The 23,097-nt window shown below is 42.7% G+C and overlaps 1 protein-coding gene across 1 annotated transcript in view; it reads left to right on the top strand.

Moving 5' to 3' along the window:
• Nucleotides 1-23,097, top strand: part of LOC111159558 (ryanodine receptor 3) — a 353,621-nt gene that overhangs the window by 94,675 nt on the left and 235,849 nt on the right. Inside the window, exons 11-15 of the mRNA XM_022522093.1 lie at nt 581-702; nt 12,027-12,195; nt 13,597-13,732; nt 15,996-16,091; nt 17,880-17,998. Of these exons, the coding sequence (XP_022377801.1) occupies nt 581-702; nt 12,027-12,195; nt 13,597-13,732; nt 15,996-16,091; nt 17,880-17,998 (642 nt within the window). The remainder of the gene's footprint in view (nt 1-580; nt 703-12,026; nt 12,196-13,596; nt 13,733-15,995; nt 16,092-17,879; nt 17,999-23,097) is intronic.

Raw genomic sequence — 23,097 nt, 5'->3', positions numbered from 1 at the left:
GTAAGAAAGTAGGACTAGAATCCACATCAGCTACTATCAGAGTCTGTGCCTTCAAATGCCCTTCTCAGCCTCCATGAGAAGAGTTGCTTCCCCAGTTGTATGTTCAATAGTAGCTGTCCTTCAGGAGAGGAACCCAAGCCCAGTCCCAGTAGAGCATTTTTCTTTAACTTGCTTTTCTTGCTCAATTTATCTCTGGAGGAAAAGGCTCTGAACAAAGTGACTTTCTTCCATTTCCAAGGGTAAAGTTTTGTGTTCATTTCAAGAGAAAAATCTATTACAAAATATGTTTGCACCTTTTCAAATGAGCCGTCTAAGCCTAAGGAATTTACTGTAACTCATACCACAGTGGCACATAAAATTTTACTTTCATCAAAACACTGTGTCTCAGGAATGATTCATAGGTCAGTAATGGGGAGTGCGGGCAGAATAACTCCGTTAATGGCCCGTTTTCAAGGGGGCACGGGGGACCTTGGCTGGGGAGAAGGAATACAAGGGATGGGGGGAATCTGGCAAGAAATGGTGACTGTCCAGCTATGAAGTAGCATGTAACCGGACGTGGTGTCCTTGGCTCTGTGGGTAGGTCATACTCCACCAGGAAGGCCACATGGATGACGGGTTAACACTGCAGAGATGCCAGCGTGAGGAGTCGCAGGCTGCTCGAATCATCCGGAACACAACAGCCTTATTCAGCCAGTTTGTAAGGTACAGAAGCTCCTTCCTTTCTTCTGTTAGTTTCTGCTCTGGGGCCATCCAATCCTACCTCCCCATCCCCTTTTGATACTACAAGTTTTCAGGAAATTATTAAACATCAGCAAAGAGTTTTACCACAGAGAGCTTGGGACTAAATAGTCTTTCTCAGGAGTTGACCTCCTAGCTTTACCCTTGGCCCCACACATGCTTCTGCCCCCACTGGTGACTCGGGTTGGCGTCAGGAATACCCAGGGTCTCCTGCCGAAAATTAAGTGATGAGTGCCTGGAGCACTGCAGGTCCCTTTTGGATTCATATGTGAAGAGGGAAAAATGGATCCACACCCTTTGTGCTGTTTTGCCCTATTTAGAAAAGCTTTCTCCATCATTCAGAATCGTTGCTATGGTTTTGATCCAAGTGGATTTGCATTGAAAGCCTTGGGTTACCCACCTGTGGCTGGGACTTAAATGGGACCAGTAACTGAGGTGCCTGCGTGGGTCATAATCCCCTCAATGCCTAAACGGTGCTGCCAGAGCAGAACGCTGTGGACTGTGTTCACCAATTACTGGGAGAAATGGATTCTGTTGTAAACAGTGCAGTGTTCCAAGTCATCCTTCTTTTGTAGGAAAAGAGCTCTAATGCCGAGGGGCCTTAAATTGCGTGTGTGAATTTGCATGAAATGAGAACAATTTTGTTTACCTTGACTTTTCCAGTTGGAATACCGCGATCCAAGTAATGTGTGTTAGTTAGGATATAGGCTAAGCTGCAGTTACAGTTCAAGATACATTTATTTCTCGTCTAAGTAAGAATATAGGGTAGCCCAGGTTGGGCAACTGAGGCTCAGGGTCCTTTTATCTTGCTGGTTTCTTAAAGTGTACTGGACTAGCACAGTAGCATCACCTGAGAATGTGTATTTTTAACACGTTCTCAGGTGTCACCGAATCAGACACCTGGAAGGTGATACCCCAGGAAATCGTGTTTTGATAGGCCCTCCAGCTGATGTTGAAGCATGCTGAAGTTGACAAAACTTTGCCCTGGAGGAGGGATTTTTTTTTCTTTTTTAAGGTTTTATTTATTTATTTTGACAGAGAGAGAGCATAAGTAGACAGAGCAGCCGGCAGAGGGAGAGGGAGAAGGGAGAAGCAGGCTCTCTGCTGAATGGAGAGCCCGACATGGGACTCGATCCCAGGACTCTGGGATCATGACCCGAGCCAAAGGCAGTGGTTTAACCGACTGAGCCACCCAGGCGCCCCTGGAGGAGGGGTCTTACCCTTGGCCACACCTGAGATTCGTCTGGAGAGTTGTTGTTTTTTTTTTTTAAGATTTTATTATTTGACAGAGATCACAGGTAGGCAGAGAGAGAGAGAGAGGAAGGGAAGCAGGCTCCCTGCTGAGCAGAAAGCCCAATGTGGGGCTCGATCCCTGGACTCTGGGATCATGACCTGAGCTGAAGGAAGAGGCTTTAATCTGCTGAGCCACCCAGGCGCCCCATGGAGAGTTTTTAATACCCTGATGCCTGGGTGGCATCTCATACTGATTGCATTAGAATTTCTGTGGTGGGCCAGCTGGGTGGCTCAGTTGGTTAAGCATCCAACTCTTGATTTCAGCTCAGGTCATGACCTCAGAGTCCTGAGATTTGAGCTCAGCCTGGAGTCTGCTTGAGATTCTTTCCCTCTGCCCCTCCCCCCGGCTTGCTTGCTCTCTCTCTCTCTGAAATAAGTAAATGAATCTTTAAAAAAATACAAATAGTAAAAAACAGATCTCTAGAATTTCTGTGATGGGACTCAAACACCAGCTTTTGATTCAAGCTCCCCAGTTGTATGTTCTAGAATTGAAGATTCTAATATTCAACACCACTGAGACCAACTATCCTGGTATATTTTCCTCATGTACATGATCAAAAATAACGTGCTAGCATCATTTCTCAGATCTGTACTGCGAGAAAAAAAAGGGAGTGGGATGGGGTGAGGAAATTGGGAGTGGTGGAGGATAAGTGATTTCTTTTGTTTAAAAATATGACCTAGAAGTAGATCGCTTTTCTTGTACTCAACTAATTAAAATCAGTCAGATGACCACACCTAACTGCAGGGAGATTGAGAAATATAATGTCTGGTTGGTAGGCTGTGTTCCCAGTACCACTCAGGCATCCCATTACCAAAATAGAGAAGGGAAAGTAGACAATGAGGTATTCCTACCACAGAATGGAACTGGGGCCTACGCATCAGCCATTGCACTATCACTGGTTTCCTGTGATCCCCAAACAGTGCTTCCTCCTTTCTATGCCCCATCATGTCCAGACCTGCTCCCCTTCTTCAGAGGAAGGATATTAGAATGAATAGCTCGGTACAGGAATTAAAAGATGGCTGTGTGCAAAAATGAGCTTTTCATGTAGTCTTGACTATATCCGGAACCATCATCCTAGAGGTTGAATGGCTTTATTTTTTTATTTGGTTCTCAGTTCTCTGAAACACTGCCCTTGTGCCTGTCTTAAAAGTCAGAGGCCCCTGCCTCATACCTGTATAAAAGTTAATTCAAAATGGATCAAAGACCTAATTATAAGACCCAAAACTATAAAAACTTGGGAAGAAAACATAGGCTTGAATTTTTATGACCTTGAATTAGGCAATGGTTTATTCAATATGACACCAGAAACAGAAGCAACAAAAGAATATATATAAACTGGACTTGGTCAAATTAAAAAGTTTTTTGCTCAAAGGGCACCATCAAGAAAGTGAAAAAACAACCTAGGTGATGGGAAAGAATATTTCAAATCATGTATCTGACAAGAGACTTGTATCTAGAATAAAGAACTCTTACAGCTCAACCTTAAAAAGACAAATGGACCAATTTACAAAATGGGCAAAGATCTGAATAGACATTTCTCCAAAGAAAATACTCAAATGGCCAATAAGCATATGAAAAGATGGTCAATGCCATTGGCCATGAAGAAAAATGCAAATCAAAACCACAGTGAGAGAACTTTACTCCCACAGGGATGACTATAATTAAAGAGACTTAATAAGAAGTGTGAGACAGGATGTGGAGAAGTTGGAACCTTCATATTCTGTTGGTGGGAATGTAAAATGTTGGCAGCCATGTTGGAATACCATCTGGAAATTCCTCAAAAAGTTAAACATATGACCGAACTGTTCTACTCCTAGGTTATATACCTAAGAAATATGAACTATGTCTACTCAAAAACTGGTACACAGATGTTCCAAACAGCATTATTCATAATAACCAAAAAGTGATAACAACCCAAATGACCAATGATGGATGGATAAACAAAATGTGCCGTTTTCGCACAATAGAATATTACTTATCCATAAAAAGGAATGAAGTACTGATACAGGCTGTTCATGGTAGGATTCTACTTATATGAAATATCCAGAATAGGCATTTCCATAGAGACAGAAAGTAGATCAGTGGTTGGCCCAGAGGGGTCAGGGCCGGTGACTGCTAATGGGTATGGGATTTGGACGGAAGCTGATGAAAAAAGTTCTAAAATTGATTGAGGAAATGGTTGCCAAACTATAAATATACTAAAAACCATTAAACCACTGAATTGTACCCTTTAAATAGATGATTGTGTAATATGTGAATTATATTTTAATAAAGCTATTACTTTAAAAAGTCAGTGGGAGTTACATACCTGACAGTGGGAAAATTATTTTTAAACAGCTTTATTGGGTTATAATTTACATATCATAAAATCTATCCTTTTAAGTGTGCAACTCAGTGAATTTTAATAACTTTACTGAGCTATGCAACTATCTCCATAATTTGCTTTTCAAGCATTTCTATCACCTCAAAAAGATCCCTTATGCCTATTATAGTATTTATAATTTCCCGTCCCCAGCATTAGACAACCAATCATCTAGCTTTGGTCTCTCTCGATTTAATACCTTTATAAGTTGATTTATACATTATATTGTCTTTTGATCCTGGCCTTTTCCCTTAGTATTACATTTCTTGAGGTTCATCCCTATTGTACTGCAATAGGTTTCTGTTGCTTTTTATTGCTGAAGAATGTTCCTTTGTATGTATATCTCATATACACATACATATATAAGTGTGTGTATATATATATATACACATATATATATGATTGTGTATATGACTGTGTATATGTGTGTGTGTGTATACCCACGTGTGTATATAGAGAGATCTAGAGAGAGAGAGAGAGAGACAGACAGGTATAGGTGTACCTCATATTCTGTTTGTCAGTTGAAAATCAGTGGTTTTTTTCTGTTTTTGTTTATTATCAGTATTGGTTCCATGGATATTTGTGTAAAAGTCTTTGGATATGTATTTTCATTTCTCTTGGGTAAATACCAGGAAGTGGAATTGCAAAGTAATATGTAATTTGTTTAACATTTATATGTATTTTTTTAAAAAAGGATTTTATTTGAGAGAGATTGAGTGAGAGAAAAAGCATAAATTGGGGGAGGGGTAGAGGCAAAGGGAGAAGCAGACTCTCTGCTGAGTGGGGAGCCCAATGTAGGACTCAGTCCTAGGACCCCAGGATCATGACCTGAGCCAAATGCAGACACTTAACCAACTGAGCCACCCAGGTGCCCCAACATGTTTATATTTTTATGATAAAATATACAGAGCATAGCATTTACCATTTCAACCAGTTTTAAGTGTACCATTTGTGATATTAACCAAATTCAGATTTTTATACAATCATCACCACTGTCCATCCCCAGAACTTCTACAGCATTGCAAACAGAAATTTATACCCATTAAACAATAACTCTGCCTTCTTCCCCCCTCTCCACCAGGCCCTGGTAAACAGTATTCAACCTTTCTATGAATTTCACTAATTTAACTAGAATCATACAAAATTTGTCATTTTGTGCCTTGCTTATTTCACTTAACAAAGTCCACTGGATATTTGGGTATGTCTAATTTTTTAGGAAACTGGAAGCCCTCTTTCCAAAGCAGATACGCCATTTTATGTTCCACTCAGATATACAAAGTTCCAATTTCTCCACACCCATATTGTCTGTTTTTGATTGTAGACATTCTAGTGGCTTATGAAGTGGTATGCTGTTATGATTTTAATTTGCATTTCCAAAATGACTAATGATTTTGAATGTCTTTTCATGTACTTATTAGCTATTCATATATCTTCTTTAGGAAAATGTAATCAAGGCTTTGCCTGTTTTTTTTGGTTGGGTGGTTTGTCTTCACACTGACATTTGACAATTCTTTGTATCTTCTGGTTGCAAGTTTTCTATTGCTTCATGATTTGAAGATATTTTCTCGTAGTCTGTGGCTTTTTTTCCTCCTTTTCTTAATGATGTCTTTGAAGCACAAACATTTTAATATTGGTGAAGTCCAATTTAGCATAACTTTTGTTTCTGGATTGTGCTTTTGAGTGTCCTAAGAGCTCTTGCCCAACCCAGAGTCACCAGGACTTTCTCCTGCGTTTCTTCTGAAAGTTTTGTAATTTAAGCTCTTACATTAGCTCTGTGATCCATGTTGAATCTGTTTTTGGGTAGGGCCTGAGGTAAGAATTGAAATTCTTATTTTTTTTCTTTTAAAGTAAATCATTTTGATACCTCATTGTCCCTGCCTGATTCTTGGAAAGGCTCTTTCCTCCATCACATTGCCTTGGCACCTTTGTCAAAAGCCAAGTGACCATAAATTTAAGGGTATGTTTCTAGACCCTCAATTCTATTCCACTGGCGTATATATCTCTCAAAACAACACTGTCCTGATGAACATAGCTTTGTAGTAAGTATTGAAATCCAATAGAATCCTCTAGTTTTATACTTTTTTTTCAAAATTATTTTGGCTTTTCTGGATCCTTTGAATTCCCATATAAATTTTAGGGTGAATTTGTCAATTTTTGCTTGCCAGGATATTGATAGGAAATGCATTGAAACTTTAGATCAATTTGGTGGGAGAACTTTTATCTTAATTGTACTGAATCTTCTAATTCATGAATATAGAATGTCTCTCCCTTTATCTTCTTGAAATCCTTTCAGCAAGATATTATAGTTTTCAGTGTTTAAGTCTTAGGTGTCTTCTATAAAATTTATCCCTAAGTATTTTTGATGCTACTACAGATGGAATTGTTCTCTTAATTTCTTTTCAAATTGTTCACTGCATACATAATACGGGAGGAACAGAAATTGAGTTTTTTAAATATCAATCATGCGTCCTGTGACTTATTTGGAAAGTTTATTCTAGTGGATTTTTTTTTTTTTTTTTTTTTTTTTTTTTTGGTGTGCATTCTTTATCTACAAACAGGATCATGTCATCTGTTAATAAAGTTCTGGTTTTTTCCTTTACAATATGGATGCCCTTTCTTTCCTGCTCCTCGCCGCCCTTGATTGCAGTGGCTAGAAATCCATTACAATGTGAAATAAAAGTGGAAAAAACAGATATCCTTTTCTTGTCCTATCTTAGCAGGAAAACACTCAGTCTTTGTTTATTGAATATGATGTTAATTGTAGGGCTTTTGTAGGTGACTTTTATGGGGTTGAGGAAGTTCTCTTGAGTTCTGTGTTTGCTAAGAGGTTTCTTTTATCTTGAATGTGTTAGATTTTGGCAAATTCTTTTTCTTTGTCTATTTGGATGATCATATGGTTTTGCCTTTTATAAACTAGTTACATTAGAAGATGTTAACTGAGAATAGGGTGTTTAATCTCTCACTATTAGGCTGAATTGCCTGTTTCTCCCTCGGTTTTCTCAACTTTCGCTTTCATGTATTTTGGTGTCTGTTGTTGGGTGGTTATATGTTCATAACGGATATATCTCCCTGATAAATTGACTTTTTTATAATTAGAAAACATTTCCCTTTTTTTCTCTATGAACATTTTTTATCTTAAAGTCTAATTTGTAGAGCCACTCCAGAGGTCTCACATACAGATCGTGGTTAACTGTTGGCAAGGAATAAGTTCTTCACGCCTTTTACTTGCAACCTGTCTGTGTCTTTGAATCTATAAAGTGTGTCTTGTACAGAGGATACATTGAATCTTGTTTTCTAAAGGTACTCTGACAGTCTTCTCCTTTTATTGTTGTGTGTAATCCATTTATAGATAATGTAATTATTTAAACTGTTGAATTTATGTCTGCCGTGTTGCTATCTGATTTTTATATATCTCATGTTCTTTTTGTTTCTCTCTTCCTTATTGCCTTCTTTTGTGTTAGATATTTTCTAGTCTACCATTTTAATTCCTTTGCTGAGTCATTTGGGTTTTTTGGGGTTTTGTTTGTTTGTTTTTTACTACTGTCTTGAGTTATATTCTTAGTGGTTGTTCTAGGCAACTTGGTAGGTGTTTAATTTGTGACACTCTACCTCGAATTAAAACTAACTTAACATGTAAAACCAAGCAACTTTGCTCCAGCATTCCATTCTCGCCTTCCTCCTTGAAATAATAATGCTATATATATTACATCCTCCTTTGGTATAAGCCCAGCAGTACAGTTTTACAATTATTTTCTTATCCATTCGTTTTTAATTTTTTTATTATATTTTTAAAGATTTCATTTATTTGACAGAGAAAGACACAGCAAGAGAGGCAATACAAGCAGGGAGAGTGGGAGAGGGAGAGGCAGGCTTCCTGCCTAGCAGGGAGCCGGATGCGGGGCTCGATCCCAGGATACTGGGATCATGACCTTAGCTGAAGGCAGACGCTTAACAACTGAGCCACCCAGGTGCCCCATCTGTTTGTTTTTTTAAAAATATAAGAACAAAAAAGAAATGAACATATTTATACCATATTTTATATTTACCTACATAATTACTTTTACTGGTGCTCTTTATTCCTACATATGGATTCTAGTTACTATCTGGTGTCATTTTCTTTCAATCTGAAGCACTTCCCTCAGTATTTCTTACAAGCTCAGCCTGGTTGCCTAGTATTTCTTACAGGTATTTGATGATGGGCCTGCTTGCGGGTTAGATAACACATTCAGAGTTCACACAGTTTTAGGTCTGTCCTGGATTTCGCTTTCTGCTTGCCCACAACCTCAGATTCAGCCAGAGATAAGTAGATGGCTACATCCCTCTCCAGTTCTTTCCCAGTACGTGTGTGACCTTGCTCAGGGTCTGCCCCACTTTGTTAGAACTTCTTTGATCTAAAGCTAGAGGAGGGCCTAAGGACAGCCTCAGGCTGAAACACCATAGGTTCCTACATCTCTTAGCAAGGCTCATTCTTTTTTTTTTTTTTTTTTAATTTTTAAGGATTTTATTCATTTATTTGAGAAAGAGAGGGCACAAGCAGGGGGAGTAGCAGGCAGAGAGAGAAGGAGAAGCAGGTTCCCCACTGAGCCGGAAGCCTAATGTGAGGCTCTATACCAGGACCCAGGGGTCATGACTGGAGCTGACCACAGACACTTAACCAACTGAGCCACCCAGGTGCTTCACCAAGCCTCATTATTTAAAACAAAACAAAACAAAAAAACCTCAATTTGTTGTATGCCTTTGGTCAATTTCCAGAGTCCTTAAAAAAAATTGTTTGGGATGATTTTGCCCCATTTTATCATCATTTTTGTGAGGGAGAGGATTTCCTGAGTTCCTTAGTCAGATGATCTGGATGTTCCCCTGTCAGTTCGGGAAATTCGTGGTTCTCTGAGCCACAGGATGTTTTAGAAGAAAGGAGGACTGCTGAAAAATAAACCTGTGCAGCAGGGATGGGAGCTGCAAAAGCCATAGTACTTGAATTTTGCAAGAGCTGGGAAGTGAAAGACTAAAAAAAAAAATGGTAAGGAGATTCTCCCCTCCTGTCTTTTTTGAGAAACTGACAGAACAATCTGTGTATAATGGAAACCAGAAGGAGGGGGTGGCCTTTTGAGAAAGCAAATTAAAGTTAAATGAATAGGGAAGGAAGAAGAAAGAACAATGAGGAAGAAAGATTAAAGTTTGCTTGTGCCGTCTCATCATCATCCTCTGGGCAGTTGCTGGGAGCTGTCCAGTAGGACACATGAACGATGTGAAAGGTGAGGGAGTCTCAGAAATCCTGCTGACGAGTAGATACTATCCTGCTGTCCTGAGTTTAACCTTAAGATGGAAACATTACATAAATAATTGTGTTATGGTAATAGTATGGTAAATATTCAGAATCCCCTGAGATCTTACTTGAATTAAACAAAAGAAGTCCTTGCAAAGATCTGGGAACATAGTGGGGCAGTGGCTGAATCAGAGAGCAGAAAAAAAAAAAAAAAAAAGCTGGGATGATCAAGGTACCATTGTAGTTCATTCTGAATTGAGACACCATCTTGTCCCTATCCTGGGTGCATCTGGGTCTCCCCCAAGGTTCTGGAGTAGAAGGTGATCACCATGACACCATTCAGAGGTCGTGTCTGTTTCCCCACTGTCCCTAGTGCCAGGCCTGTGGGTGGGATGTGTTCTGTTTTGAGGGAAGGAGAGCTCTGCCTTTAGTCCAGGGGAATACTATCGTATTGATGGGTTTCGAAGGGACAAGATGAATCAATCTAGCAATGAGAACCCACAGAACAAAATTAGACCCAGAAGGACCCTGGCAATGATAAAGGTTGTCCCCTTCCTATTTTCTAGGTGGAAAACCAAGCATAGGAGGCTTCGAGACACTCCAAATATCATAGGTTCATGGCAATGACTATAAATTGGGTTTTCTGGCCCCCTGTATAGTTCTCTCTTCAAACTACAAAAATGCTAAAAATGTCTTTTATCTTTTCATCATATATATATACATATATATCTATACCCAAAGCAACACTATTTACTTATGTCATTGTTTCTAGTAAACTCAAAATTTTTAAAAAAGGGGGGCAGGGGTTGGGAGAATCTGCATCTGGGCCAAACATACTGGAGATACTGTATTCATTTTTCCTTGAATCTAGAATTAGGAAGTCATTCCTGACTGGATTTTGTGTTCACTTCATGTCCTCACAGCATTCTCTTTCCCACTCTCTGTATCCTGTAGTTTCTTGGATAGTCATAAGTGAGCATTTCCGTAGCTCTTCCCATGGGCCAGCGCCCACCCTGGTGAGAAGGACCTCCGTGTCTGTAGTCCACTGGGGTTCTGTCCTCATCTCATCCACTTGGCCTTTTTGTATACAAAATTGGAATTGTCACTTCATAATCTGAGTGTTCTTTGGGCTTGTTAAGCCTTTGCTTTAGGCCTGGTAAGTCTTTTCTTAGCATGTGTCCAGACTAATAGGTAACCAAATATCCTGTCAATGCTGAGGAGAACTCCTTAGAAATTGACCCAAGGAAAAGTTCTGAGGTGATTTATACATTCAGCCAGTTCCCCGTCCCCTGGGGCAGTGAGGCAGTTTCACAGGGGATGGGTCCATTTTCCCCTTCCTTCTTATAGCCTTTGCTCTCCAGAAGGCTCACCAATGTACCCATCAAGGGGATGGGAAATGGCTTCTTTTTCCCATCTGTGGAGATTTGTGGTCTCTCTGTATTGACAGGATTTAATCACAAGACTTTTTGAAAAACTCTGACCAAGTTGGACAGAAACAGACATTCAGGATAGGAGGGCCACAACAGAGAGAGCAAGAGAGGTGGTGGGGGAGGGAACACTGAGGAGGGGACATGAAGACAGAGAGGAAGAATGCGGAGAGATGGGGTCGATTGCTGAGAAAGAGTGGGGAGGCCACACACAGGAAGTCCGGAGGAGACCTCCACAAAGGGGGAAGAGGAGCTAGTGTGTACATGCACACACACAAAACCTTGATGAAAAAAACCCATGCAGAGACATGAAAACCATGAAGAGAGAAAGAGACAGAAAGGGAGAGAGAAGGCAAAAGCACAGGTGGAGTTGATAGAAACCCTTCCAACCTAATGTTTAACCTGTTCCAAGAGGAATCTGGGATCGTTCGAAAGAACTGTGAGTTAGTAAGTTATTTTTAAAAGTGTTCTTATGGGGGCCCCTGGGTGGCTCAGTGGGTTAAGCTGCTGCCTTCGGCTCAGGTCATGATCTCAGGGTCCTGGGATCGAGTCCCGCATTGGGCTCTCTGCTCGGCAGGAAGCCTGCTTCCCTCCCTCTCTCTGCCTGCCTCTCTGTCTACTTGTGATCTCTCTCTGTCAAATAAATAAATAAAATCTTTAAAAAAAAAAAAAAAAGTGTTCTTACGCAGAAAATGAGAAAGCATGGCAGAAGGCACAGGTCATTTCCCTTTGTTGACGTAAGGTCTTTAAAATCGAGTCAGATGTTTTCTTCTGTGGCTCTTTGGTTGGCAGACGTGAATGTGTGGTAATCACTTGGCGACTGCTGCGGGAAGCAGGGCCTGGTGCCCATCGTGGGGCGGGTAAGAACCAGGACCCGGCGGACGCTCGTCAGGGTCCCCACCCAAGGCCCAGACCTGAGCCGCATCCATCTTGTGTTTTTAGCGGGAACAACCGCGCAGCGGCCCCTGTCACCCTGCCGATCCAGGAGGTCCTGCAGACCTTGCAGGACTTGATTGCCTACTTTCAGCCCCCCGAGGAAGAGATGCAGCATGAGGACAAACAGAACAAACTCCGCTCGCTCAAGAACAGACAGAATCTCTTCAAGGAGGAGGTAAGTCGAAAAAATTAAAAGTTGAGATTCTCTTTGTGAGAGAATAAATACAGAGATTCCCAGAGCTAGCATATCCTTATGATGGCAGTTCAGCTTTGTTTCCGTGCATGCGGGTAATGATGGAAGAACAAGAGAGAGAGGGACGCCGGAAAGGAAAGGATGCATTGGCAGCCGACCTTCCCTGTCCACCACCCGTGGTTACGCTCCCAGTACACATTGTAACCATGGATCTTGGCACACTCCCACTGAAGTTGGAAGACTCCAAGTCTTCAAAACTTCAGTGCTGCAGCGCGCGTGTATATCCCAGTCTGTGCTCATTCTCAGCTATTAAAGCATGGCATTGGCTGTGATTCCCAAATTTTAGAAGCTGTCAGAATTACCTAGGAAACCTGTTTGAAAAAATACAAATGCCCAGGTTCTACCATGTCTGCAATGACTGGGGACCTGAACTGGAAAGATAACAAGTAAAGCCAGGTCTTACCAAGAACCCAAGTGTCTGGATCACTAGGGAGGAGACCTGGATGCAAGGAAAAACTAACTTGGGACCCAGGAGGCCCTGGATCAAGTTCTGGCTCCATCCTAGGCTTCATCCCTGGCGAGGTGTGACCTTGGAAAAGTCACAGGCCTTCTTTGAACTTGGACGTGATGATTTGGCAGTAACAGGCCATGGTCCCCCTCCTGCAGCACCCCTGTTCCTGGGGACAGGGCTTGTTCCTTGGGTGTTTCCAAAGTTAGGGGCCTATAGACCATTCCCTGCTCAGTCTCCTGATCCAAGCTGACTGGCTCTGGGGACATGATGCCTGAAAGGCTACTGAGACTCTCTCTCTCTTTAAACACAACGAGGCACAGATGTTCTCACTGGGCAGCATCATATTGTCATTTAGAAGAGAAGCAGTTAAAATCCACTTTTGGTTTTATTGTCTCTAAATCCTACCCTTTTGACAGAGGAGAGGGAGGAAGCAAGCATGGTTGTCTTATGCATCTGAATGGAATTTCTTGAGATTTAATAGGAAAATAGGAACTGTATCGAGGGCTGTTGCTGGGGGAGTCAGGGTCATTTCACGCCAGGCCCAAAGCAAGCTTTTGGGACCCTCATTCATGCTCCCACTTTCGATATGTCCTTAGATGGAGTTAAACACACGGGGGCAAACCTGTCATGAGGAAACTGCTAATTCCCACCTCTCCCCAACCCCCGGCCATATGGATGCTATTTCATGTCTCTGAGGCATAAGAATGTGTATTTTGTTTTTAGGAAGAAAACAAAATCCAAACTGGCATGTGATGGTCTGTGTGTACATTACCGTCCTCAGCTATAAAATGTGAATGACCTGGGAGGGAAAAGAACAGAATCCTGCTTTCTTAATCAGGAGCTTTCATCTTTTCCCCACCTGTCCTTCACAGGGAATGTTGGCCCTTGTGTTAAACTGCATTGACCGCTTAAATATCTACAACAGTGTCGCACACTTTGCGGGGATCGCAAGGGAGGAGAGTGGCATGGCTTGGAAGGAAATCCTGAACCTCCTCTACAAACTGCTTGGTAAGCACACACAGCCTCTCCCTGGGAAGATTTCCAAGGGGGCATCTCTACATGGCTGATGGTCATCTAGCCCCATTCTTGGAAGCTTTTTCTTCTTCTTAAGATGTTTATTTATTTGAGAGAGAGCACGATCAGGGTGAGGGGCAGAGGGAGAAACAGACTCCCCGCTGAGCAAGGGGTCCCATGCAGGGCTCGATCCCAGGACCCAGGGATCACAACCTGAGCCAAAGACAGACGCTTAACCAGCTGAGCCACCCAGGCGCCATTTGGAAGCCTTTCCTAACCATTTGATTCTGTTAGCCAGCCATTCGTTCTGTTAGCCAGCAGCTTATTGTATTCCCACACTTCGAGCAAGAAGTCAGCAGCAAGTGAAAGCAGTGGGGATCGGTCTTGTCAAAACCACCCATAACACCTTGGACAGGCCCTTCGCCTCTCTGGACCTCAGTCCCTCCTCTTTAAAATGAGGGAACAAGACTCGAACGTGTTTGCAGTGCCCTCCACGTGTTGTAGACTTGGACACCTGCACATTAAGGATGGTTCCTCTTTTCAGCTCTCCGACCTCTCATTGGCCACTTGTCGGGCTGTCCTGATTCCTGCTGCTTTGGCCTGTTCATTATCTCCTTTTGTTCAGGGAATAAAGGTAGAGAGTGAAGAAGTCCCAGCACCCAGCCTTTCTTCTCACAGCATGGAGTGGGGGTGATGTCCCGGGCCCTGCGGTAACCAGCACCCCCACACGGGCCCAAACCCCCACACTGGGGGAGGGAGGTGGTGGAAGACAGTATGGGCCTGTGTGAGAAGGTGGCCACTGGTAGTTGCCCAGATGAGACGATGAGGCAGCATTTGGGGCTTTTGCTCTGAAGTGTATCTCCCATTAGAGGAAGTTCACAGAAAGGTGAGTGGGCCAGAGGGGAGCTGAAGACATCCGGTTGGGCACATTCTCAATGTCAAGGGTCAGGCTGATTGGACTACCGCTGTAGTAAAATCCCTTCCAACTTTAATACTTTATAATGGTATGGCTCTAACTCAGCAGTAATTTTTACAACAGGAGTAGTTAATAGTTACTGAGCTTTTTGTGCCAAACAGTGGAATATCTCTTTTTGATCTGAGGAACAACACTTTGAGGTGTAGGTACTGTTAACCCGTTTAGTCATGAATCAGAAGAAACTGATGCTCAGAAATGTCATAACTTCCCTAAGGCCATACATGTCGTAAATTCTAGAACTGTGGTGTGAGGCCAGCTGACCCCCCAGCACCCTGTGCTTAACCCCTTTGTTGCAGCTGACCTGGAAATCCGACTGAATTCTGCCGTCCTCTAACTGTGGAGATACAAAGCAGAGGTCTGGAGGAAGACCTTTCCTTATCCAAATATCTTTCAAGCATCTATAAAACCTATCTTTGAAAACCAAAAGCATAAAGAAGAAGTGTGTGGGCCCAGTTTACATGGATCTGTGGCAGAGGCCAGGTCTATGGAGGGCTGTTAGCTGGGTCTAGCTTGGTGAAAATCTCCTGACAGCAAATTCTCTCCCTCCCTTAGCAATATCATCCACCAGTGGTTCTCAAACATGAGCAGGCATCAGAATCAACCGGAGAGTTGGTTAAGACACCGATGCTGGGTCCCCTCCCCAGAGTTTCAGATTCAGTAAATCTGGGATAAGGCCAGAGAATTTGCATTTCCAACAATTTCTCAGGTGACACATTCCAGTCCCGGGACCACACTTTGGGAATCATTGTCACATGCTGATATGACTTAGATATTTTAGAGTTTCATGTTTCCTTATTATTTGCCTATTAGTTTAGCCAAATTTCCCAGCTATTTTCACTGGGATGCCTCCCTTAGCATGGAAAATTGCAAATCTCTAGCTAGGATTAAGAAAACACTGCAAAGAATGGAGTTCTTAAACCAGTAACCAAGCAGATATTTTTCTTGCTTGTTGCTATCTAAAGTAATTTTATGAATTTGTGTGTTCATTGTCTCTTTCACCTTCTTCATAAAGGCAGGGGATTTGTTGTTGTGTTCCTACTGCTCTGTTCCCAGCAAGTAGACAGGTGTTCAGTGCATAAATTCTCTGGAATATTTGAGTGAATGGTAGATTTTTACTCTTACAAATATAGGAACAATTGTATCCAAGGGCTTGGAAGGGGAAGATTGTTACACTCAGTTCCTTTTAGTTGCTAAGCAGTTAAGTATTTGATAGCTTCCCAAATTCTTATGCTCATCCTCGTGTCCTTTAACCTACATGCTCAAACATTTCCTTCTTTGCAGCTGCTCTCATTCGTGGAAACAGAAACAACTGTGCTCAATTCTCTAATAACCTCGATTGGCTAATCAGCAAATTGGACAGACTAGAATCTTCCTCAGGTAAGAATTGGCAGGAAACAACTGCAGAAGGTGGAGTTTTACCCCCTTTGCATTAAAAAAAAAAAAAAAAAAAAGTAAAAAAGTTGAATCCTTGAATAATTCTTTCTTCCACTGAATTAACAACAATCTGCAAATAATTACTCCCAACAAAAATAAAGTCCTAAAGCTTCCTGGCATCGCTCTGGCTTTATTTAACAACAGTAAGCTAGACTTCAGTGATTTCCTTTTCTGTTTCATTTTTTACTTTGTGTGTTCATCTCCACCCCCTGGATCTTTTGATCGCCACCACCCCTCCCCATCTCCCACTCAGTTTCCTGGTCTCTTCCCTTGCTGCCTGCACTCTTGTTCTCTGGGTTTCTAAATCCTCTCTGGACACGCTTCTCCAGACTGTTTGGTCAGAAGCAGACTGAACAATGACCATGGAAGAGGAGGAAATGATTGTCCCCCTTCCCCCCCTGCTGCCAACCTCCATCACCCTTGACGCCCTATCTACAACCCTTCTTGATGACTCACAGAGAATCTGAGCCAGAGAGAGTTTATCATGGTTAAGTGTCTACGGTGAGACTCAGCAGTTGTCTTCCTCAGAGATGAGTGGACATGACAGATGTGGGCCCCTCTCTGGGATACTGAGAGGTTTGATGCTTTTTTCATTGTCTAGAGATGGCTGGAGCTTGAACAGACAGACCAAAGGAAAGCTCTCTTAAGGACTATCCATCCACCTACACCTATGTCTTCCCAAGCCTCTGTCTTCTTCAGTGCCTCCTCCGTGGGCCAGATTACATTTCATAGTAATTTATAAAAGCCTCAAGAAACACAGACCAAGGGGAATTTTCTCATTAAAACCAATAAGGACATAGGCCAACCACTTCCCTTATATTTCCATCATGGTGCTTTGCCCTTGTGTGTGCCAGGCTCTGGGGGCACCAGCTAGCTTTTCTTCAGTTTTCGCTTAATACCAAAAACCACACAGCATTCCAAGAAAAGGGGCAAAACAAGTAGTCTTTGTTTGGTGCGTTTATAGTTTGCTTGATACAGCAGTGCATCACGAAATGAAAATAATTTCTGGGGTGGTTCTCAGAAAAATTCTTATTCAAGGAAAACTCCAGATACTTTCTAAATTACTTGAAGGATCTTGAGAATTTGTTGTCAACTGGGCATTTGCTTTTTTAGATATATTTAAACTTAGGTGTTGCTTGGCTTGACCAAATTAAGAATTCCATTTTTACAGCCACTTCTCTATAATTTTTTCCTTTTTTTAATTGAAGTATGGCTGACATAGTGTCATATCAGTTTCAGGTGTAGGACATAGTCAGCAATTCCATGCTGTACTCCGGGCTCCTCAGGATGCACTCTTCACCCCATGTCACCCATCCCCCACCCACCTTCCCTCTGGTAACCACCAGTTCTTCATAGTCGAGTCTTTTTTTTCTTTGTTTTAGTTCTTAAATTCCATGTAGAAGTGAAGTCATCTGGTATTTGTTTTTCTCTGACTTACTTCACTTGCTGCTTCTCTGTATTTTGACATAGAAGGATGCATATCTTTGTCCAGGAATAAGGGAGGTACCGTCAGTGCAAAACAAAACTCCCCTCTAAATTACAGACAAGGTAGGCTGCCGAGGCTCCTGAAGTCTGCCAGACACGGCCACAGTCGTTCTTCTGACTGGAGATACTTAATAAGGTCAAGGAATGGATAATATCCTGTCCCCTCAGGATGGTCTTTTCTCATAATTTAGGTTTCTAGATGATGGTCATTTCATGTCTGGGTGATTTTTTGTGACATTCATGCAGGTATCTTGGAAGTTTTGCACTGCATCTTGATTGAAAGCCCAGAAGCCTTAAATCTGATAGCCGAGGGCCACATCAAGTCCATCATCTCCCTGTTGGATAAGCATGGGCGGAATCACAAGGTAGGTATCAGAAAGAACCCAAGCAATGATGGACTTGACCTGACTTTTCCCTCCCCAATGCTTCATAAGCAGTGTGTATTACTGAGAGCATGTGGACAAATCTCTTTCTTGGCTTTGATTTGGGGGTGTGGGTCGGGGAGAAGAGTTGACCTTGGGAAACTGAGGCTCTGAAAGAGCCTTCCTTACCTAGGAGCACACTCCAAGCCAGACAGTCACACTGGGTCTTGCATGTTCTCTCTGTGTTTCCACTTTCCAAGCCCGGGTCACTGTCTTCAGCCCTGAGTACACAGCCAACGACAGGGAGGCACTGAGCTAGGAGGGTCTGGGCAAGACAAGCTGCAGGACTGGCTCCCACCCTCAGCCCAGGAACTCAGTACTGGAACAGCTAATACCAAGCTGTATAAAGAAGATACACAAAAATCAGATAAGACTAGTATAGGACAACTTGGCAACTGGCTTATTTGTAAATGAAATCAGATTTACCCTGAGTCAAACCATGTGATGTAAATGAATCTACATGAGCAGGCAAGAGGACTGAAGCTGCCAGCCCTTCCTTTTGATACAAAACAGCTGTGTGCTTTGGGGCCTCAGTGATACCCTCTGCGCAATGGAGAGAATGCCACTTCATTTACTAAGGTGGAAAGCTCTATCGATTTTTTGAGATGCCTTAAAATTCTGCCTCTCTAATTTTATGGAATTATATGTCTTAGAACAATCTGCACAGAAGGTCTATTAAAATGTGTTTTTTCTTGGGCTTTCAATATCTTCCCTGTAGCTGGGTGGGGGGGGCGGTGCTGCTCTGACGAATGAGTGAGCTGGAGGGTCCTCAGGCTGCGGGGAAGTATTTCAAGAGCCGGTGACATAAGGGGCAGCAGCTGTGCCCCTACACAGTGGAGAAAACTCAGCTTGGTCGCTGGGCCTCCTCATCTGGGGGCACTGCTTGTTTGAGACACATCTCAGGGGTGTCTGGGAGAGCGAGCCTCCAAAGCTTCGCCAAGGTGTGTCTCCCTTAGGAAGCAAGAAAGCCATGGTCCTTAGTATCGGTGAAATTACTTGGCAAAGAAGAGAAAGAAAAATGTGGCGTCTGTAATTGCTTTCCTGAATGTGGTAAATCAAAGGCAGGCATGAGGCTCCAGCATCAGACCTGCATCTGGTCCCTCCTGTCTGCAAAGCATAATAAGAGTAATTGATAAGCACCCAAGTAACACGCGGTGCGAGCCATGAGGTACATACAGATGGGAGAAAAGCTACTCTCTCGTTTCATTGCTCCTGGGTCTTCTTTGTGATCATACCACATAACGTGCTTAATGAATAACCAGCTTTGTTATGGCTTCTGTGAGCCAGAAGCCACAAAGCGTGTAATGGATGGCACTTGGTGGCACGTGGATGACTATTCGGCCCATTCCAAAGTGGAGAAATGGGAGGCCAAGTTGAGCCAAAGGACTTTGCTACAAATCAATAACTGATATGTGATCCCAGCAGACTAGCAGAACAGCCTTTCATCTCCTAGAGCCAAGGTGCTGTTTGAGAAATTCCGGTGGTGTTGGGAAACTTCAGGCAGTATGTTCTAGGTACATAAAAGCCTCCTCAGGGATAGATCTCTTTTTTGTCTTTTGGTGGATTTTTGGATGAAGGTTGGCTTGCCATGAATTCAGACCTTCCCTTAGAAATGATTGGAGTGGATAAAATTTGTTTTCCAAGAGAAATCTGTCTCAGATCATCACCAGGGCTCCTTGTATAGCTTTGTAAACAACGGCAAGGTCAGACTTCCACTGGGATATTTTCTCTTTGTTAGGAAAATACCAACGTGTAGGGGCGCCTGGGTGGCTCAGTGGGTTAAGGCCTCTGCCTTCAGCTCAGGTCATGTCCCAGGGTGCTGGGATCGAGCCCCGCTTCGGGCTCTCTGCTCAGCGGGGAGCCTGCTTCCCCCTCTCTCTCTGCCTGCCTCTCTGCCTACTCGTGATCTCCGTCTGTCGAATGAATAAATAAAAAATCTTAAAAAAAAAAAAACAAAACCAACGTGTAGTGTTTTGCTCTCCAGGCCACTCCTTTTTCTCAAGTCCTGGATTTTCACATGTGTCTGATCTCTTCACTTAGTTTTCCATGAAGCAGAGACTGAGAATATAGAGCATTTTCAAACCACCAGGCACCTCCCAGCTCTTCCAATAACGGCAACAGTAATGATGACGATGATGATAGCGATCGTTGATTGTGCATTTTACAAATGCCAGGTACTGTCCTCCATGTTCACAGGTGTTTTCCTTTGTCCTCAGGATGACCCCAGGAAGTAGCGTTCTTATTTCCACTTGACAGCGGCCGAAGCAGGGCTGGCATGTGGGCCCCGAGATGTGAAGCCACCTGCCATGGGGCCACCCAGCTAATTCATGACAGACTAGGACCAGACTTTGGGTCTCCCACTCACAGTTTCACATTTTTCCCAGTGTTTCTCAAACTGTATTCTCTGAGTTTCTTCTTTGGGGTCCACATGTTCTGCGGGAATATTTTTAATCTTGTGTTCTTATTTTTACAGCTCTCTAAATACAAAACCATGCAGGGAAGAATTTGTAAGTAGAAGGCATTTTTATACAAGCTAGCATTTCTGTGAATGTCCCTATGGGTCCATCCACGGTCTTCAGGGTCGTGACATCTTTCTTTTTTTATTAAAAGAAAGGGGGGGGGGTTGGACATCTCATGGGTTTGATGAACCCCTTTTTGTGCTACTCCAACTCCAATTGCAAGTTGAGAACAGAGAGCTTTTACAGCAGGGGCGTTAGTATGTTTCCTTGCCTCTGAGATTTTTCACTTGTTAGCTCTTCTCCCTGCCATGGAAGACGTTGCCACTCATCTAAATCATGATCAAGCAAAGATCAGGAAGTTTGAAGAAAAGAACCCAATCTTTGGAGTGAAAAGGACAGGGAAGGGTGCGCTGGGAACATGCCTTTCTCTCAGGGTCCTCTGTCCTTCGACCTCTCCGTGACTTGGCTCTTACAGATTGCTCCCTATCTCCTCACTTCTTAGTTTTCCAGGACCCATCACAGTTCTGTCTGCCCTTCAATATTTTATTCAAATGCCACTGCCTCCATGAAGCTTTTTCTGGTTCCAGTTGAACATGGTCTCCCCATTTCAAATCTTATGCAGCTAGCACTCCATTACTTGGTGGCTCCACTCTGCCCTTCCTACACATAGATGTCTCTCACAGACTCGAAGCTCCTTCAAGACAGCGACCAACTTTGCATTCCTCCCAGTGCCAGGCTCTCATGTTATACATGGCAGGCACTTGATCCATGTTTGTTAAAGGTGTAATACATGAATAAAAGGAATGAATGAGTAAAGCCAGAGTCCATTCCCATCTTACTTACTCTGTTAGTAGCACTGATTTTATTTTTTGGTAAAAAGAACAATTATCAAACCCTGTAAGTCACCTTCTGATTTTCCCATGGACTAAGCATTTGATAATAAAAATACAATATGACATTTTTATTTGCCCCCACACCTACCTTACTCCAGATCTCCTCAACATTGGCACAGGTAAAATTTTTAAAAAATATTTTATTTATTTGACAGAAAGATGGAGAGCACAAGTAGGCAGAGAGGGAGAGGGAGAAGCAGGTTCTCTGCTGAGCAGGGAGCCCAATGCCGGGCTCCATCCCAGGACCCTGGTATCATGACCTGAGCTGAAGGCAGCTGCCTAACTGACTGAGCCACCCAGGCACCCCAGATAAAAGTTTGTTTGTTTTCCTGTAAGGATTTGGAGCCACTTGTGAAAAAAAAAATATATATATATATGGTAAAATATGATCGTCGTGGGTCCTGAGAAAGTATAGAACAGAATTGAAGGTTTGGCCAGGGTTGGGGGGAAGATCGAACACAGGTAAGCAAACCATCAACTCCCACAAAGTTGCTGAATCTGAGCTCCCAGGCAGCCAAGGCAATAAGGAAGTATTTCCAGCCACCCGGTTCACATCCACAACAAGAAAAAAAATAGGTTCCTCAGAGGCTTCAAAATCCTTGTTTTCCAATCTAGGACTTGATTTTTTTAAAAAAATCACAGAATAAGTACAATTAGCATCTTTATAGCATTTACACAGAATAAATACATTTTAGCATGGAGCTGTTTATAGACAAAAGCTGAAAGGCAGAATGCAACAGCCAAATGAGGTTTCCACGGATATACAGTAGGTTTTTTTTTTCTTTTTCTTTTTTTTTAATTTAATTTTTTTTCAGTGATCCAAAATTCATTGTTTATGCACCACACCCAGTAGGTATTTATTTTTATTTTTATTTTTTTTATTTTTTTTTAAGATTATTTATTTGTTTGACACAGAGAAAGATCACAAGTAGGCAGGCAGAGAGGAAGGGAAGCAGGTTCCCTGCTGAGCAGAGAGCCCAATTCGGGGCTCGATCCCAGGACCCTGGGATCATGACCTGAGCCAAAGGCAGAGAATTAACCCTCTGAGCCACTCAGGCACCCCCCAGTAGGTATTTATTTTTAAAGGAGAATTCCCACAGAAGCCTGTGTTTAGGGTAGAGACTAGTGGAGCTAAAAAACAAACGGGGAGGATGTTGAATGAACTAAGGTGTCAGTAACAAAAAGGAATGACAAGCAGAAGCTGATGGCCTCCACAGAATGAGCCAGGGAAATTCTCATGTTGGGCCTGGGTATAGAGAGAAGCCTAACTCCTAAGATGAACATCCCCAAATTCTCATAAGGAAGATTTCTTTTTCCACATCGCAGCCCTAGGCCACTCAGTGGGAGGACTCCAGTCCTTTCATCCCTTAGAACAGGGCTTCTCAGAAGGCACTGTGCTTACCCATCATGTTAAAATGAAGGTTCTCAGCTGGTAAGTCTGGCAGGGGTGGGGGGTGCTCCTAAGCCCCTGCATTTCTGGCAAACTCCTAGGTAATGCTAGTGCTGCTGGATCACAGTTGGAGTAAGACTTTGTTATCTTTCCTAATCTCTACATCCAGCTGGAAAGAGAGTGTGAGTGCAAGGGGGACTGTGTAGACGTTTTAGGTGATATCCACTCATTTTCCAGTGCCCACAACTCAGTCACATGATGCCACGTCCCTGCAAGGGTGGCTGGGAATTGTAGCCCCTG

The sequence above is a fragment of the Enhydra lutris genome, unplaced genomic scaffold (assembly GCF_002288905.1).
Source record: "Enhydra lutris kenyoni isolate GAN:26980312 unplaced genomic scaffold, ASM228890v2 scaffoldscaffold4, whole genome shotgun sequence".
NCBI lineage: Eukaryota > Metazoa > Chordata > Mammalia > Carnivora > Mustelidae > Enhydra > Enhydra lutris.
Note: the sequence above shows the minus strand (reverse complement) of the source record. Positions and strands in the feature narration are given on the sequence as shown.